The sequence below is a fragment of the Centroberyx affinis genome, unplaced genomic scaffold, assembly GCF_046629955.1.
Source record: "Centroberyx affinis isolate AG114_WGS23_722 - 3 ecotype Tasmania unplaced genomic scaffold, CSIRO-AGI_Caff_v1 ptg001288l_1, whole genome shotgun sequence".
Taxonomy (NCBI): Eukaryota; Metazoa; Chordata; class Actinopteri; order Beryciformes; family Berycidae; genus Centroberyx; species Centroberyx affinis.
In genome coordinates this window covers 107501-127752 of record NW_027279794.1, presented here as the reverse complement: position 1 = coordinate 127752, position 20252 = coordinate 107501, and the positions used below count along the sequence as shown (strand labels likewise).

The 20252-nt window shown below is 40.7% G+C and overlaps 1 protein-coding gene across 2 annotated transcripts in view; it reads right to left on the bottom strand.

Moving 5' to 3' along the window:
- The window catches only part of LOC139649027 (F-BAR and double SH3 domains protein 2-like), a 77773-nt gene that overhangs the window by 20138 nt on the left and 37383 nt on the right, over positions 1 to 20252 (bottom strand). For both annotated transcript variants that reach the window (XM_071525316.1, XM_071525317.1), the window contains exons 5-12: positions 19632 to 19776; positions 19346 to 19479; positions 17362 to 17416; positions 16931 to 17059; positions 10809 to 10931; positions 10010 to 10105; positions 985 to 1101; positions 640 to 744 (exon numbers count right to left, since the gene is read on the bottom strand). In XM_071525316.1, coding sequence (XP_071381417.1) covers positions 640 to 744; positions 985 to 1101; positions 10010 to 10105; positions 10809 to 10931; positions 16931 to 17059; positions 17362 to 17416; positions 19346 to 19479; positions 19632 to 19776 — 904 coding nt within the window. The remainder of the gene's footprint in view (positions 1 to 639; positions 745 to 984; positions 1102 to 10009; positions 10106 to 10808; positions 10932 to 16930; positions 17060 to 17361; positions 17417 to 19345; positions 19480 to 19631; positions 19777 to 20252) is intronic.

The window sequence follows — 20252 nt, the reverse complement described above, 5'->3', positions numbered from 1 at the left end:
TCTGCAATGTGGAAGGAGGAATCGATCAATCCTGGGCCATGTTTGTTAATCACACTCGGATGCATCAGTCCCACTGATGAGCGGACTATACACCAACTGCCACTGTTTGCGTTCAAAATATTTACCAAACAATTAGTCACACCGCCCAAGCATTACGCAGAAGGAATATGACTGGGCTAAATGATATGTCCGCACTGTAACAGGGGTTTTGTTTGCTAGGCTGCATTTATATTCCAGGAGGAAGCGGTAGGATGAGCAACAACTTGATGCGTTGTTTTTATGGTGTGGTATAATGCTGCAGGAGAAATATTTATTCTGCCTTTTTCCCTCGAACACACTGCTCTTTGTTTGCGGTGACTGCCCACTTCCAAACAACCATTTCCATCTATTTAAGTCTGTTTCTTGAAAGGTTGTAGGAAGACTCATTCTATTTTTTTTTTTATTTCACCAATTTATACATGGATTGGACATAAGTATGGTGTCCAAATTCAAATATCTTTCACCCTACAAAGAAAAATAGTAACAACAAAAGAAAGCAAAGCATATACTTTATCCTCTGATGAATAACTTTGTGATCAAATATAAATCTGGACAATGCAGTGGGGCTCTTAGAAAAAAAAAATGTTGGTAACCACAGACCTCAGCTTTGCGTATGTTTTCTTTGGTGTCCTCTATCTTCAGCTCCAGATCTGCTCTGCTCTGCTCCGTGGGGGGCAAACCATGGCTCTCACACTCCTCCAGGGACTGACCACAACACACACACACACATACACAAAGACCCAGGTACACACACACAAGGCAGTTAGAATTTGTTTGTGTGTGTTGACAACAATCTTCTGATTCATGATGATATCCTTCTGTAATGAGTATTATTGTGATGCTAATTATTTGTGTGTGAATTTGTATGCGTGTGAGAATGCGTGAATTGCTATGAGACAAAGACTGAAATGTAACAGCGTGTGTGTGTGTGTGTGTAAAGCTCACTCTCTTGTAGTGTATGATGTTCTTGTGTTCTCTGGCCACTCTGGTTGCCCATTTCCTGGCCTCCTTGTTCAGGCTGTGTTCCTCCGTCGTTCCCGTCTCTGACTCCAACTGACGACTCTAATACACACAAACGCACACACACACACACACACACATACACACATCACACATCACACAGGCATGGGTAAACACACAAATGTACCCAGCCACACATGCAAGCATATGCATTTACACATGCACACACAAGCACACACACACACACATGCACATAAGTACATTGTCAACAATACATGCACAATGTGTGTGATATGCAGAAGCTGTTAATTAAGCTAAAGAAAGAAAGTGTGAGACAGAAAGATTGTTTTCCCCTCACATAATTAATACAGTGTGTGTTGCACAGCTCCATTGTTATCATCTTGGAACAAGTTGGGTGCTATTAAAACCACATGTGAGAGAGAGTGAGTGTGTTTGTGTGTGTGTGCCTATGCACTACCAAGTGAGAGAGCATGAGGTGCATGGCAATGTGCCCTCCTCAATGTGAGTAAGTGTGTGTGTGTGTGTGTATACGTGCAATAGCACATATGTGAGTCTTTGCAAGAATGTGCATGGCTTCCCAATAAAGCACTCATCATCAATTACAACCATGTGGCCTTTTCTCTTCCTAGCTTCACGTATTAAAACAATCTCTAAGTTCCGTTCTCTAACCTTCTTGCACACAAACACCCAATCAAACGCAGCCATTTACCAACCGCAGAAACAGAATGGATGGATAGGAATTTCCCTTTTTAAAATCAATATTCTTGAGTGGTCAATTGCCTGGCATACTGCAAATAGCATCACTGAATAACATGTTGTGATAGAAATAAGCACTGTCATTAAAATAAAAAGTGATGTGGCAGTTGAGTCCAGTATTCAAACTTTCTGATCGTCATGCATTACGTACTTTTGTCACAAATGTATCACAGATGTGATCTTTTCATTCTTGCCTAGTATTGTGTGGCACCCTGTTTTGCAAAATGAATGTGCAAATTGTCTCAATGTTTAAAAATCCCCCCATTCATGTACACCTCCTCATTCAAGACTTGACTTGACGCCTGATTTATCAGCTGAAATTAACACATCCTGGTCAGTCTGTTTCATGGAAAGACTGTGTTCCTAATATTTATATATTGATGGCAAGATTTGTGTCAGATACAGTGATAGCATTGCAGAAATCCCCCCATCCTGAATTCATCCTACACTAGTAGCCTACTCCAAAACTGCAGCAAGAACATAAAAAGCAGGACTTCTATTCTGACTAATACAAAACAAAACAAAAAAATGTTTTTGAGCCACAGGATGTACACAACTCGAGTGTCACCAATGTGTTCACAGACCTGGGAGTCTGGGGTTCCATAATCTGATAATGAAAGTGTGTTGGCTAGACTACTGTACACGTTATTTTAATTGCAAGTTTCCACGGCACATCATATCTATTAATTATGTACTGCTTCAGTAACAGCAGGGCATAAATCTGGCTAAGTATAGGTGTGAAACGAAGAGTATTACACGGGAGATTTACAGCTTAATTACATTCAGGCGAGGCAGCATCGCAGGGAGTTGAGGCGGGGAGGTAGAAAACTAGGTTTGAACAGTGGTTCTAAACTGACGTGCCATGGAGAGAGCTAAGGTGTGGCTTGTTGGTTTGCTCAAATCTGAAAAAAACTATGTAAAATAGAAAATAATCCATTAGGTTGGTGTTGGCACTCAGTGAGTGCTAGGGACCACAACTCAATACCAAGACCAAGAAAAAAACATAAAGCCTGCATTTTGTGCATCTTAAATCATGTAGTCTAAATATAGCATAAATAATAAATGACACATATTGAATAAGTACGTAAATAAGTAAAATGTAGCCTATATACATGAATGATGAATGATGAATGAAAATGCATGCACAACGCAGTCATAAAGGTCAGCAGCTACAACCATCAGTTGTGATCGTTGAGGAGAGCAATGTGTGCATTATGGGTATAAAGAATGTAAGTGGTTAACGGCTTTCCCTGTATGTTTAGGTGGCTTAGGCTTTCTTTTAGATGGCCTACCTACATCTAGCAAGACCAACTAAAGGAAAATGTGAAAGTTTATATGCAAAATAGTTTGAATCTCTTCTTTGCATATGGCCTTGAAGTGACTTTCTGTAGTGTCGTTTCCTTGTATAGAGATTCACCATGGGGTTTCGGTACATTAGCTTTATGTTTAATCCTAAAGTATGTTAGATAATCTTCAACCCAATATCCTGCAAAAATACCCAACCCACTAGAAATATTACAACATAAAGTAAGCCTCTAAAAAGTCAGAGACAGCACTGAATTGTTCTGCAGATCAAAGTTAAATTGGTGACAGGCTGGTTAAGGCTGCACTGATGCATAATATTCACACAATGGAATACAGTGCAAAACAATTTAGTTTGAAGGTGGAGTTCAAGGTGTTTGGATTGGTGCAACCACACTGTAGACACTAAGTCCCGATTTGAATCATGATGATGTATTGGGGGGGGGGCTTTAGTAGTTATGGTCTACATTACTCAGCATGCATTATAAAAGTGTTAATGTCCCAACTTGTAATGTTCATTCATTAAAGCAAGGTCACAATGATAAACTATTAGTGGCTAAATGGGATCAAGAGCAAAGTTATGGCTAGTCGGCCTGCCAGCTAAGGGATATATGAAGTGCAGCACAACAAAGTCAAAATGGTTGTGATCATGGTTCAATAACAACCACTATAGCAGTAACGGTTATTTAGAATACTGAGCAGAACATTGTTATTCTGACCCTAACCACAGAGGTGAGGTAAGAATGAACTATTATCATGTGCAGTTATCTGTGTCAAGGAGATGTATAAGTTGGTTGCAAAGTGTGAGTTTCATGAACCAAGGGTGAAGAAACAAGCAATATATAGGTAAAAAGCCGCCTACCCGCACCCTGAATCCTACTTAGTTTTAGCCTGCATCTGAAATTAAGATCTGTTTGGCACATGCAGACATCATTCTGTGTCTTAGGTAGCTGGTTGCAGCCACTTAAAAGGATGAAGTTCCAGATGGGTTGGACAGCATGTACATTTGTTGTTTAGAACTAGGCAGGACTACACTTTACAGGATTTACATTTAACATGAAGCTAGATTTAGGTTTGGAGGCTGTGTTTACAGTATCAACAGCCTTGGTAATACAAAACTCAACCATATTCGCCAGCTTCATATTTGCCTGGAAGACTTCTGTAACTCCCTGGGAATTCCTGTTGTTGACAACTTTACTACCATTCTGGACAGACCTCATCTTTTTAGGCACAATGGGATTAATCCTAATAGGTCTGGTTCTCATCTGCTGGCCTTCAACATGGTTCTGGCACTTAAGACCTCCTCCTTTGGCTAGACCCCTACTGCCTGAAGTTTTTTGAGTTGCCATACAAATAAATTAGCTGGGAGGAATCATAGCTATTTAATTGTGGATGACCCCACCTGTGTCTTTCGCCGGTCAGTCTGTCCAACACACCAAGCTGGCTCTCTTAAATATCAGATCTTTATCAAATAAGACCTTTGTTTTAAATCACTTCATTACATCCCATGATTTGGAGTTCCTATTCCTGGCTAAGGGCTGCAGAATGTAATCATCTTGTTGAACTGTGTCCTCCAAATTATGGATTACTCTACTCCCTGTGGCCTTTAAAAACCACTTCATATGTACTCCTCTCACTGTTGATGAATTTACTAGCTTTGAGGTGCTTATGTTCCTAGATGACTGTGCAAATCCAGTATGTTGCATTGTTATCTATCATACCCCTAAACTGAATGGCAGTTTTTTATCCGAGTTCCCAGTCTTGAGCCGGTTCACAATGCAGGATAATCTGCACCGACCGTTGGGTCTGACTCTGGTCTCGCATATCAATGATCAGTTGGCTACTAAATTTACATCAGTTTATACAGATCTGAGTCAGTCTTTGTCTCAGTTTTCTCACACTGACTTGGTGAATTGCTTTCAGGAAATGTGTGAAATGTGAAATCTGCATTGTTTCCTATTGCACCCATTAAGAACATGTCTGTTCCCACAACTAACACTTCCGTGTGGGTAAATGAAGGGAAGTGCGCTGATGGAAAAATTCTGGATTGCAAGTCTATTATGTGCATATGATGGAGCTGCTGATCTTACTTACCATACTTTGCTGACCTTATAACTGTCAATAGCCACAATCTTAGGTTTCAGTTCAATGCCACTGATTGTCTTGTTAATACAGTAATATACTTTAAATTGTCTCTGTCTCCTAGGTTGATGATTCTTTCTTTGCAGATAAAATCAATATTATCAGATTGAATATTATGCTTCCTAACTCCGACTCTGAGCTGCCTTACAGTTCTCCTGTTCTGTTGAACCAGTTTGCCCCAGTTTCACTGCAGGATCTCATAGACACTATCACATATGCAATCGTGCTCCAGTCCACTGGATATTATGCCAACTAAATTCCTCAAAGAGGTCCTGGAAGCAATTGCCCCTAGTCTACTCACCATTCTAAACCAATCCCTCTTCTCTGGCTGTCTCCCAGAATATTTCAAGATGGCTACCGTCCAGCCCCTCCTAAAGAAACCTGGCCTCAGTCCATCTCTGCCACAGAACTACAGACTGATCTCTAAATTACCATTTGTTTTAGAAATCATTTAAAAAGTTGTTTCCAGGCAACAGCTGGAAACTGAGTTTTTTTAGGATAAATATATATTTGACAAATTTAAATCTGGATTTTGCATGCAGCACAGCACCAAAACAGCCCTCTAATGAGTTTGAAATTATATTTTAATGCATGGTACATAATGTTCATGAGGAAGAATGGTGGAGCTTTCAACACTAGCAATCACACTACCTTGATTGACAGGTTGAAATTGACAAGGTTGGTATATCTGAACTGCTGATTGGTTTTCCTCCTACCTGTCAAATAGGAAGTTTGCTGTTTCTATTGGCAATCACGTGTCATCATGCACTCCACTGATGTGCGAGGTGCCCCAGGGGTCAATTCTTGGATCTATTCTATTCTCGCTATGTATGCTTCTCGTGGGGCATATAATTCACCATTTTGGCTACATCTTTTATCATTGTTACGCAGATGATACACAGTGGCTAGTTTGTCAGTCAAACCCAAGGATCCTGACAAACTAGCCACTCTGCATGAATGTCTGGCCGCTATTAAAGATGGAATTTTCTTCAGCTAAACTCCAGTAAATTGAGGTCCTTGTTATCAGCACAGATCGGATATCTATCGGATATCGATATCTAAGACTAGACAGTGCCTTGGTCCGCTGGTGTCATTTTTGACCCACATTTCACTAATTCAGTCTTGTTCCGAATGAGAAATACTGCCAAAATCCATTCCATCTTGTCATTTGTTAATATGGAGAAAATCATTCATGCTTCTGCTGCGAGGCTAATGACAAAGGCTGCTCATTGGTCTCACATCACCCCTATATTAGCCACGTTACATTGGCTACTGGTTAAATTTAGGATTGATTTCAAAGTTCTCCCCCCTGTTGATGCTATTGTCTGTTTCATGTTTATTTTTGTTTCTGTTCGTTTTACTTGGACTGCTTTGTGTGCAGTTTTTGTTGTATGAATCACTTTGTAAACTTGGTTTTGAAAAGTGCTATATGAATAAAAGTTACTTTCTTACTTACAGTATGTCTGAACAAAGACAGACTATCCATCAGTGCTTGGCCTAGATAGCATAAGAAGTGAGACTGTTAGCTGAAGTCAGTCTGTTTTGGTGTTGTCTTTGCTTCAATACTCAATTACACAGAGGCCGAAAAAGACCAATCATCAAAAGTTGGCAGTTTGTCATTTTGCATTGCACTCATATTTTGATGACAAATCCATATTACACTAGACTACTGAGCAAATAAAAAAAGCCAACTTCAGTTCAAGGTACGAAAACTTGAATATTTTACTGCAAATAGTGTACAGCAATATTTCAATAGATGATGAAACAGCAGCAAGGTTACAGCATATGAGTCATGTGGAGCTGGGATTGCTCACCAAGACACTACAGTATGACAGCATCACAGGGAGAGTCTTATGATCAAACCCACTGTCATAACAGTGGTATTCAGTAACCCTGTAAATACAGCTCCCTTATTTCCATTTGCAATTGCACAGTAACAAAATGTATTTCAAAGTATGAGTTGTTATGCAGACACTTCTAGTATTAATACTGCAACAAAGAGAATTAGTCTATTTTACTCTCTGTTAGCAGTGGCTTATGTGTCTCACGATGTGCCCAATTCCAACAATTTATCCAGTAAAGGTCAGGTGAATTATGGGCCTATTGTGTAGCAAAACAACAAGGTATCTAAAAATTGCTGTGCTACTCCTGTCTAAAAAGGGGTTATACTCTGAGGTTCTCCCAAGCATTCAAGCTACCACTGAATATGAATCTATAGTAGTAATTCACAACCTTATTGATCTAATGCAGATATGTAATGTTTATTCTTATTCTTGTACATCAGTCATGGTCATGATGTGAAGGGTGTGATATAGAGAAGACTGAGAATTATCTAGTAGCCTGTGTGGTTGAGCAGCAACACGCAGCAGTCATAGTCAAGTTACTATGACTTTGCTATGATATACAGACCTGGGCAAGCTAACAACAGTTCCTTTCAATAACTTTTAATATTTAAAGAGAAAATCAACCCTAAAGGAAATGTGCATAAATAATTTCTATGGTTATGGACCACTATTTGCCAATAGGCAAAACATTCTCTCAAAGCCAGAAACCAGAGAGCCAGTGTGATGTGTAATGAATGTTGTTGTGCTAACAGTTATGAATCAGAAAATGTTCACATGTACCAAAAAATAACTCTGGGTGGTGTCAATGTGTCTACAAAGTGAGTCTCCAACTGTCACTGTGGCAGCTGCAGGGATTATTTCTTGATTACCTCATCAGTGGAGACATGGCTCTCTTGTTTCCAGCATGTTGAGGGTTGCTAAGGTTCATAAATCAACTCTTAAAATATCCAAGATCATAGAAATAACAGATGTGAATTCTGTCTCAAGTGTTTGCCTGCCTGGAGTGAAAGAAGTGGAAGTGGTTGGCCATTTCAGGACGTAGCACAAGACAAAATCAAATGACCGCAGAAAAATGTTTGAATGGTACGGCCACCCTCAGTGGGCAATGACACAACTGTCAGGGTCAGCGGTTTATCCAGGGGTTTTCCCCAGGTAATACCCGTACTGAAAATGTGTACACTCAAGTTTCTGTGTTGTCATGATACTTCTCATGAGACTGTCACCAGATGGCATATATCCTATAATAAACCCTGTATCATTGTCAGATTTTAAGTTGAAATACATTATTTTTGCCCTGTTTTTGTTTGGTGATACATGAACAATGAAACATTTCCTACGCATGGAAGTCAATGTCACCTGACAGGTCTGACAAAATACAAAGAAGGAAGATAGATACAGACAGACAGACATACAGACATACAGACATACAGACAGACAGACAAACAGACAGACAGACAGACAGACAGACAGACAGACAAACAGACAGACATACATACAAACAGACAGACAGACATACATACAAACAGACAGACAGACATATGTACAGACGGACAAACAAACAGACAGACAGACAGACAGACAGACAGACAGACAGACAGACAATACATGAATGGAGTAGTTGGCCCCAGGTTTGTGTCAGGGTTGAAGGTTGGATGCTAACAACGGTTCAGACTACCTGTGCCAGGGTCATTCTCATGGCACTGACGGGCGACGGCTCAATGTCCACCAACTGCTGCACCGAGCTCAGAGTCTGGCACACACACATACACGCAGGCAAGCACCCGGGCATCCACACACCCAAGAGCAGCAGTGCAAGCACACAGGCACGCAAACACAAGGAGGGTTAATGGAAAAAAGTTTAGGGAAAAAGTGTTAGCAAAGATTAGGGACACACAGGGAAGGAATAACACATCATTGTATAGAGAAATGTTAGAATAACAGTTTATAGAAAGAAAGAAAGAAAGAAAGAAAGAAAGAAAGAGAGAGAGAGAGAGAGAGAGAGAGAGAGAGAGAGAGTGAGAGGGAGAGAAATAAAGGGAAAACCGAGAAATAAACAGAAGGACAATGACACAGGAGAAAAGGACTAAACATATACATCTATAGAGAGGAATTAGGGCTTGTGTCCACTGGTAGACATTTCTTATTTAGCTAGCAAATCTTAGCAACTCGCCGGGGCGTGAAACAGCATGACTCCCACTATTACTATGTGATCACAGGGACCCTGATCGATTGACTACAAGTTGAAATATTTTTAACATTTAGCAACCAGCTGATTTGGAAACATTTTCAGCTCAGCTCATGTAAATGCCTAAAAGGAAGCCAGCGCTACAAAGAGAGGTTCCCAGTGGACACGCAACCTTTGGTGTTAAAATTATTAATATTAGAACACACAGAAGATTCATGCTGCGATCATGCTGTCAACAGATACTAGTTAATTGGATAAATCAATCCTGAATTGTGAACATGAAAAAAAAATCTCCTGAAGCCTGAAACAAGGGAGACAAAAGCTCTTTTAGAGATTTAGAGTGATAAGAGCCTCGGCTCTCTGCTTTCTAGCTGCAAGTTGTTCAAGTCCACAAATATTAATTGAATGCTCTAAAATTATAGGACTAAATGAATGAGAATTCTGTTTTAGGGGCCCAACTGATTGAGTTGAGCTAAGGAAGTTAGTTGTAGACATGAAATGCAGCATTGGAGCGGACAGCAAAAGTAGAAGCGAGGCAAAGCCTGCATGTGACAAGTTCACACAACACGCCTATTGCTATTGGTATGTCTGTGTGTGTATACTGTATGTGTGTGTGTGCGTGTATGTGCGAGAGAGAGAAAGGGAGTACCTGTGTGTGTGTGTACACGTTAATATACAGATGCTACAATTCAGAAACAAACCACTCTAAGCGCAAGTCTGCCAGTGGGTGAGTATGAGTGTGTGCAGGTGTGTGTCTCACCGTGTCACATTCACTGGGCTGGAACTGGAAGTCATGTGCTTTGTGAAACACTGGGTTCTCCTGCATGAACAATTGCTGGTTGAACTCCTGTATTACCTGAGAGACAACCAGAGAGAGAGTTACACAGACAGACAGACAGACAGACAGACACACACACACACACACAAATGCACACAAAGTGCAGAATGTTGTTGTAGTACATAAAACTTTGGATTACTTGTGTAAATTACAAAAACCCAAGCCTTGCCAACATTTTTTGCTATTAGTTGTTTTTCCTCACTGGATATGTGTCACATTGTTTGAAACACATTATGATTCTACATTTGTCCTTTGGTTTCCTTAGCATTTCAGCATTCCTCATTTTGAAATGGTTTTGGTTATAAAATTTTGAATACTAACACTGCTTCCAAAAGCCATTCCTAGACAAACTACAAGACAAATGTTGATGCTTTTCCTCCCACTATGTGACTTTGAGGAAAAATAGAGGCTGGTGATGAAAAATAACCAAGTCAAAGTCAAAATGTCACAGTATCCCATTCTTATCTCTAAAGAGATAAACAAACGTTTTGGAAAATAATCTCTTTGATCAGCTTATTGCGTGAAGAAGAGTGACTGCTGTTTAAGAGCTACTCCCTGAAGTATCTGTAGTGAGACCAGAATCTGATTAAAATTAACATGTTCAGGAATTACAGTATTTTGGATTACTCCACACTTATATGTGTGACATTGTTTGGAACAAACCCACACTAATTCACAAATGATACACAAAATGCTTTCTCTCTAGCTAGGTCTGACCCACCCTGGTGGATTTGTCCAACAAGAACTGGCAGGTGTTGTGTGTGGCCTGGGAGGCCTCCAGCTCGGTGCGACACAGCGATACCAGGTAGTCTTTCACATGCTCATAGATCCCGCCATCCAAGGCCTAGAGGACAGAGAGAGAGAGGGACACGAGAGAGAGGGGCAGGGGGTTATAGAAAAGACTGGATTAATTCAGTGTATTTCCTTAATCCTTAATGATAAAGAAGAGAGACCAAGGGAATCAGGAAGAGACACCAAGAAAGAGACAGACATGAGAGAGACAGATAGAGAGAGAAGGTGAGTAAAGCGACTTACTATCCTACTATAAAATGAGGAAAACTCTGTCCGTCTGTCTGTCTGTCTGCATCCATTTTGCTCCTCAATGGGTTGGCCAATCAATCTCAAACAGCACATGGGCATTGAGCATTGGCATAGGCAGGGACTAACAAAGTTGATTTTTCCATTTTCCCAAATTTACGCTGTTTATGCGCAATTTTGGCAAGTCTGCGCAGAGTTGGCGCGCGCATCCCCGGGTATGGACTAGTTACTGTTGACTATAACAAAAGCTTTAGCAATATATATTGTACAATAGAGAGCATACCGTTTTATGAATTAAACTGAACTGAGAGAGAAAGAGAGAGAGAGAAAAGGAGCTAGAGAAAGAAAGAGAACAGAGGCGAGACAAAGAACGAAAGGGAAGAGCGAGATGGCAGAAGGTCAAAGGATGGACCGAGCAGGTGTTTTAATTTGATAGTTCTTATCATTAGGGCTTCTGATCTACTGAGATAAAGACATTTTAATGAAGTGTGGAGTCCAAATGAACAGTCTTTCTATGGAGAGCCGGGATAGTGCTGCCAAGCTGTAGACCAGGCTGCCAACAGATCAGAGAGAGAGGAGGAGAGAGAGAGAGAGAGAGAGAGAGAGAGAGAGAGAACGAAGAGGAGCACTTTCAAACGAAAATAAAAAGTATTGGTGGGTGAGAGCAAGAAAGAGAGAGGACAGATAGAGAGAAAACTGAGGGGAAGCGAGACATGTGTGTGTGTGTGTGTGTGTGTGTGTGTGTGTGTGTGTAGTGTTCTTTGGATAGCATTCTCACAGCTGCAGGGGAAGGTGAAGAGGTTCAGATTCCAACTCAACAAAACACACAGACCACAGACACAGACACACACACACACACACACTCAAATTCTGAGACGCACATACTCTCCTCTGGCCAAACAACTTTATAAAGCTAACACTCTCAGGAACCTGCATACACTCTCTGCTGGCCAAATTATATTTTAGGCCAAGTCTAAAACCTCACAAACACCTACTCTACACACACACACGTACACACACATACACATACACACACACACACACGCAAAAACACATATTTTAATACCCCCCCCACATACACAAACACTGGCAAAATGTTTTAAGTGTAGCATTTGTACAATTGCAAGCACACACACATACAAACACACACACACTTATGAAACAATGGCATATTGACAAGGAAATTATGTCATTAAGGCTGGGTTGTTGGCTGACTAGTTTCTAAATGTTCCCTCATCTCTCCGTTCCTTTCCTCCTCCCCCTTTTCTTTTCTTCTCTTCCTCCCCTCCCTCTCTCCACTCATCCATTTACGGTAGTGTTTAAATGGAGTGAGTCAGCGTCCAGAAAAAGCCCCTAGTCCCTGTATCACCCTCAGTGCGTGTGTGTGTGTGAGTGTGTTTGTATATGTGTGTAGAATGACTGTATGAGACTGCACAATAAGTACAGTAGAGCAGACCAGACAAGGCAGAAGAGGTAAGTATATGTGTATGTGTGTGAGTGTGTGTGTGTGTGTCCTGCAGAGGACTTTTTAGATGGACAGTCATAACAGTACCACTTGCCAACAGCAGAGGGAGATGTGGAGCGATTAGTTCTTCCACTGCCCTTTCCCTACAACTGTCGCATTAAAAAGGGCAATACCACTCAATATAATATGTCATGTTATTCCTGCAGCCTAAGCCAGTCCAATCAGTATTCATGAACATGGACAACTCTCTCCTCTCTCCTCTTTTACAACTAATTGAGCTTCACATTATAGAAGAAAATATACCCTTCTCCCCAGAAAATCATTCTATTTGCTGTCACAGTCACCTTTTCATATTTTATCATTTCTTTCTAAATGGTTTGACATCAAAGACTAGGGGACATAAAAAGTCTTGATTCTGGCTAAAGGACGGTAATGCACTTTCACTACTGCAGAACGAGCTGTCGGCAACATATTTGAATGGTGAAATTTACTACTATGAGTTCCAATTCATAGTACTTCAAAATGTCACACCAACAGTGGCTGTAGCCAATGATTTATGTCCATGGCAATGCACCACACTGACAGGACATGCATGATATTCCATGGGATTACTATAAATACTGCTGAACATGGACACAGTGCGGGAAAGCAGTGATGACCTCTCCAGTAGCTGGAGAAGCTGGACCTGCAAAAAGCCTTGATTATATCAAGTTATGTTTCTGTGGTTTTACAGGACTACTGCCTCTTGGTTTTGGTCCTTCTGTTGGATTGCTGTTATCACTCAAGTTCAGGTTATGACCTGTAAGTACTACAAATAAAACTGCAGAGGAAGGAGAGGGAGATTAGAGGAGAGACAGAGCGAGCAGATTGGTCCCCTCTAGCGCTGTCCCTCATTTTCTTTGTGCTTGCGTGTATGTATTTGTGTATGTGCATACTGCCCCGCAGTCCTGTCCTTCTGTCACAAGGACCTTCTATCTATTATTCAGGATGGCCTCGTAGTATAGATGCTCATAACAAGCCTGAGGCAAAGTCTGTGAGAGAGACGGAGAAAGGGAAACAAAAAGAGAGAGAGAGAGAGAGACGGAGAGATAGGGAAGGACAGTGAAAGATGAAGACAGAGAGCGAAAGAGAGAAATGCGGCAACAAAGGGAAAAACCGAGATTAAAAAGAGACACGGCAAAAAGAGATGTGAGACAGAGACTAAAAGAGAGCGAGAGAGAGAGAGAGGGCGGTGGGATAATTAAAATGGTATCTGAAGAGTCTTAGAAAAGTTAATGAGCTTTTCAGGAAATTTTCTAATTGAATACACACTATCTAGTACAGTGCCTCAACATCTCACTTACTTCTATTGTTCAGGCAAACAAGGGAACTGAAACAAGTAAAATTACTGGTGCAAATTCATCTAGCTGCTGTATGACCGAAGTGTGTGTGTGTGTGTGTGTGTGTGTGTGTGTGTTTGTGTTTAACTGCCTCATCAGAGTCACGTCTGAGACTGGCAGGATAAACAAAAGCCATGATGACGTGTGTATGTGTGTGTGTGTGTGTGTGTGTGTGTGAGAGAGAGAGAGAGAGAGAGAGAGAGGGAGAGAGAGACTGACATGTTTGTGTTTAAAAGGATGACTTCATCACCACGACACTCACTCAGCTGAGCAAGTTATTCACCGCACAGTAGCTGAAGTGTGTCTGTCAGTCTAGAGGGCAGAATGTCATTGTGTGTGTGTGTGTGTGTGTGTGTGTGTGTGTGTGTGTGTATATGTGTGTGTGTGTTTATGTCAGTCTAGAGTGTGAGTGTCAGTCTAGAGGGCAGACTGTAATTATGTTTGTGTTTGGTGGGATCGAGAAAGAGAGAAAGAGAGAGAGATGGAGAAAGAGAGATTTAGACGGAGATGGCGAGGTAGAAACGGAAAGTGATTAAGAGATAAAGAGATGAAGAGATGGTGAGCTGGGGAGACAGAGAAATAAAGATAGAGACAAAAAGAGGTAGAGGCAGAGAAAGAGGGGTGCAACTCTGCAGGGCTGATGTGTGTGAGTGTGTGTGTGTGTGTGCGTGTGTGTGTGTGTGTGTGTGTGTGTGTGTGTGTGTGTGTGTGTGTGTGTCCAGCTGTAACAGCACCTGTGCTGTCAGTGATATTTATATCATAAAAGACACTGTGACAAAAGACTGTCAAGAAACATGGATGGTGAGTTCACACCAGGCAACAATAGCAACTGGGGATAAAAACTAAGAGCCAATAAGTGAAAACTAGCAGAGTGCTAGTTACAAGCTTATGAGTAATGCAATATATTTTTTCATTAGCTGCATTGATCTTGTATATTTTTTTATTTAATCTGTTGTTATATTTAAAGTAAAACAAATGTATGAAAGTTTAATTTCAAGCAAAACGAAATTTGATGGAGTCTTTCAAAGTAAAAATTAATAGGTCAACAATATGAAATCATAGAGATGAAAAAATAGTAAATTGTATCTGATAGCAGAGCTTATATGTGACGCGTTCTATCATTTTCAGTCGGAAGTCGCAACGGCGCATTTGTGGATAAACGTGATTTTGTGAGAAAAGATCGATTTTTGGCTGTTTTGGGGTTTCAACAGATTTTAATAAAATAAAGCCTTGGCTTTCTTTCTGTGAAAAAATTATTGTGAAATTCAACCGGTAAATATAGTTTTGAAGCTCGTAAAGGTAGGGTGACAAGCAGAACTACTAGCTTAACGCTAGTTTGTCAACAAAGCTCGCATTCCTCATGTTGCCAGGTTTGCGGTTTTCAATGTACTTTGGAAATGTTCTAAATGCTGTAGGACTTAAAACGCTGTTTATAAAGTTTGTCAGGGTTGTATTTTGGAGTTTTGTTATTGGTTTGTTATTTTGGACTAGTTTCATTGATCATTTGACTGTTTATGGGTTGGGTTTAATTGACACTGGGAGGGTTTTGTCGCTACGAACCTGGCAACACTTCTCCCCATCCCTCTCTCCCCTTACTATGGTGTGTGTGTGTGTGTGTGTGTGTGTGTGTGTGTGAGAGAGAGAGAGAGAGAGAGAGAGCGAGAGGGAGAGAGCGAGAGAGATTGAATTTAATTGATATTATTAAATATCGCGCAATGGACTGATATAATATCAGACTACTTTTTAACACTTGATTAATTGACTTTAAACTTTGAGGCCCTTTTTCTCAAAAACATAGTTTGGAAACAGTCAAGACATCAAGGGGTGCATCTCACTCACTCTTTGGAGTACAAAGATAATTTTGATATCACCAGAAAGCTTAAATTCTCCTCTTTCCAACAGTGTATTAAACTCAAAATGCTTTGAGGGGTCAATGTGACTGGAAATGATAGAGCAGGTCACATATGTACTTGTCATTCTCTCCTTCTTATCACCCTGAAATGACATGAACTGGATACAAGCATATTTATCCTCTGCATACAGAGAACCATGGTTGCTCATCATGAATAATTAAGATTTCCTCTTCAAGCTGAAGTTATGTGTCTTTGTAATTGTTTTAAAGTAAAGGTTGTGCTGTGCAGTGTCAGAATGAAGAGGAGAAAACTGATGTCAGGCATGTAACTGATTTATAAAAAAAAATAAAATGTGTGACAACTAAAACTAAAACAGAATGAAATAATAGTTATTTGCATGGGGTGCCAAACAATAGTGGCAAGCTTAAAATCGTGGTGCACTGTTGTATGTCATGTGAAGGTGCTGGGTGTAAAAAAATATAATATAATAAAAATATAATATAAAGATTCATTGCTCACTTCCACCCAAAGTTGAAAGCACACAGAAGATGATGTAACATGACGGATGCAGCCACCTCATTTGCATGCATCCTTTGATGAACAGTGGTATCAATTTGTTCAAAAGGTGGATGACTCATTTTGGAATATAATCTTCCAAATCTTGAATCAAGAGAAGCAAGACTCTTATTAATGAAATCATAATTTTTTCATGTGTGATTTTTTTTTTTTCAAACTTCTTCATTGATATTGAAAACGGAGCCTGACTTTGTGGACTCACAGAATGATTGAGTTTTTATTCTTTAAAATGAGCTTTAATTCTAAGTAGGGCACTTCTTTGGGACTAGAAAATGTAACCCCATTCCTGGAAAATCGCTCTGGTTATTATCAGAGTTTATAAAGTCTGTATTTCTTGTCAATGGTATAGTATGGGAAAATGTCTTTATGGCACTACAGACTAGAGTCTCAGCTGCCTTGTTTCGAGTTCATGCAAATCTACAACTTTACACTGAAATGTACAATAAGATGTGAATCCAGGGTTTTAGGTGGATTTTCCTTCACACCCCTTCTCTATGTATATCAGTCTATCTATCCATCCTTCCATACATACCTGTATGCAGTGCAGTAGATCTGTATGGTAGTAGCGGTCGTGGTGAGCGTTAGCGGCAGCTAGCGTGAGCAGGTAGTCATTCCTGGCTTGGGTCGCCTTGGAGTTACAGTCACTCCTCTTAGCTTTCAACTGGAGAGGGAGACAGAAGGAGAGAGAGAGAGAGAGAGAGCAAGAGAGAGAGAGAGAAGGGGGGGTTATAATATTACAATACTGCATTAACAGATTGGGGCTTTAAGCCCAAGTGGAGTAATTCAGCCTCTTCCTTGGTCCGGGGCTTATTAAAGAAACGGACAGATACAGACACACAACCCTTTAGACTCTGCTTGACTGCTCTGGATACAGAGAGAAAGTGAATGACCCATTGTGTGTGTTTGTGTGTGTGTGTGTGTGTGTGTGTGTGTGTGTGTGTGTGTGTGTGTGTGTTCTCTTACCTTAACACTAGCTTTCTGTAAACTAATTCTTGACTGAAACAGCCCCAGCTTAGACCTGAGAAAAACAAGAGCAGATGGCAACGATGAACAAATTAATTTTGATAATAATGCATCACCAATATCTGTAGTTGGTTCATTTCTCTGCTGTTTCATTTGTATTAAGCTAAAATGCTGAATTAAATTAATACAAAGTAATCTAAGCTTGCACACTCAAAAATACTACAGCTAAATCATAAATCATAGGCAATATACTGTAAGTATTTGGACACACCATGTACCTTTCGACTCAGATTTCATTCAGAGGATATTAACAATGAACTAAGATAGAGAAGAGACAAAGATCCAGGCATTACTAATACATAATGACTTTGATGTGTAACCTCTGTTTCAGAGCAGGCATCATAAATTCACCCTGAACAGGCTGGGGCTTGAGAGCAAGGGCAGACGTTATAAATCTTGCCCTGATGCAGCCATCGAGATTAATCGATGTTGACATCAGAGAGACCTGTCTGATAAAATGATAGAGGGAGCCTATGTGCGCGTGCGTGTGTGTGGTCTGCTTCTTTGGGCTGCTGCTTTGTGTGTATGTGTCACTGTGAATGAATATAGGAATATGAATATGTATTTGTTTGTGTGTGTTTTGTCTATCTGCTTTTCCAGAGTCTATGTATATGAACTGTATGAAGTGCGGAAGTCTTTGTTTATGTCTATGCCTCAAAGCGTGTAGTTGTGTGTGTGTGTTTGTGTGTGTTAGTGTGTATTCCATCCATCCACTCATACACACACACACATGCAAAATGCATTAAGCGTGTGAGAATATATTTTTGCCTGCCTGTGTGTGTATGTACGTTTTGTTGCTGCTTGTGCTACTGTGTGTTTTTGTGCCACTAGCCATGAGTGTTAAAAGTATAAATTGTGTGTATGTGTGTGTGTGTGTATGCATTCCCACCAATTCCTCTCTGTGTGTTCCATGTCCCCGACAATGACTAATGTCCCACCTTCTCTCTCTAATGAAAAACCTTTGAGACACACCCACACACACACATAATGGCACAGTGGCAATGCAGTAATTTCTGTTGCTGTGGTTTCCTATTGAGTGATAGAGAACAGAACAGAGTTGACTGGCCAATCAATATGGGTGTTAAACCGAGCCAAGAATTAAATGACGGGAAAGTCTCACTACTGCTACCTAGGGCTAGGTAGAAAACAATACCTATCAGTACTGGACCACACTATTGACTGAGGCATTGAAAAGCTTCAACTTATATACTGGGAACGCAAGCTTTCTATTACTCTATGGGCTGTTTTATTGAGAAAATTAATTAAACTTATATTATGAAAAGCAAATGACAGGTACACATGTTGCTTGAAATCATTTACTCTACTGAATTTCAGTCTAGCTAGAAAAGCAAAGGAAGAAAGCATTGCTTTGGAAAGGAAAGAACTGGTATCTGTACTTTTGTGTGTTTTACAGGTTTAGTTCATTAGATGGATTCATATCAACAAAAGTTACACTCTTGAATGCCTCTAAACAATATACTATCCACTTCTGCACCAGCAGCACATTTGGTGTGACAGGAGATAAACTCTGAAGTTACTGTCTAAGATTCACTACTTATGCAGCTACTGCTTTTTGGTTTTGCAGGGAAGCTCAATCTCTCTTGTTCTCTCTGTCTCTGCTTCCTCTTTCTCTCTCTCATATACACCACTACACATATGCAATCGATGCACTCGGTTCTTCCTCAGAGCTAACACACACACACACACACACACACACACACACACACCCACACAATCACCTCTATGCACCCACATATTCTCTCTGTGAGGTTAACCGACTTCACTTTCTTGATTGCATTCTTTCTGACAAGGTAGGCCACCTGTTTAGTCGTAGTATTTTTACGTGTACACACAGCCCTACATACACCCACGTGCATGCACACACACACACACACACACACACGCAGTGCAGCGGTGAACTTACTTGGCCTCTATGTCAGCCTTCTCTCGTACAGCGTGGGCCACCTGCTCACAGTCGTAGTATTTTTTCTTGGCCTTGGCCAGCTCCTTCACCGACTCCTGCAGCTCTGCCTGGATACCACTCAACTGGTCTATGGTCTATGGAGGGAGAGAAAGAAGAAAAATAAGGAGAGCATTAGAAAAAGGGCAACTGAGTGAGTACATCCCAGGGATTTTTGATAGAGAGAAATGGAGAACCAAAGATTGGCCCTGACAGCACCAGAACACCCACTCTCCATACATCCGCACACCTTTTTGAGTTGCTGTTCTTTGTAGAGTCGTACAGTCTTGGCCGGGTCTGAAATCTGACTCTTGTAGTTGTCACACACGTTGAGCCTGGACTGGCTCACCTGCACTGTTCCCTCTAAGTAGGACCTCCACACTGCATACACATTCCTAGACAGAGAGAGAGAGAGAAGAAGCACTGCTGCTGTAACTCCAAACCCCAAGAGCAATTATTTTGAAAATCCTGCAGTTCGAAAACAGGACAGATGCAGGGTGGGAGGATTTTTGCAATGGTTACCACTGTATGACTACCACTATACCTCTCGGTAAGAGAAACACATGCATACATGCATGTATGAACATGCATGCACCGGGGATGTAAATCTTGAGCCAAGTGTGAATTACAGAGTTAATTCCTTCAGTTCTGGTTTTCATAACAGATTTAAAATTGGGTAGTAGACCGTATGTTTTTGCTAGCACGTCGCCATCTTGGAGCAAGCCAGCTGAAGTGGAACTGGCTCTCATTAATACATGACTGCTGAATATGAAGCTTGATTCTAGTCTTACATACACTTATGAGCGGTGGAGCTGACTGCAGGAGCAAACCACTATCATTGCATCTAGGCCTGCTTCAATGTCAATATCAA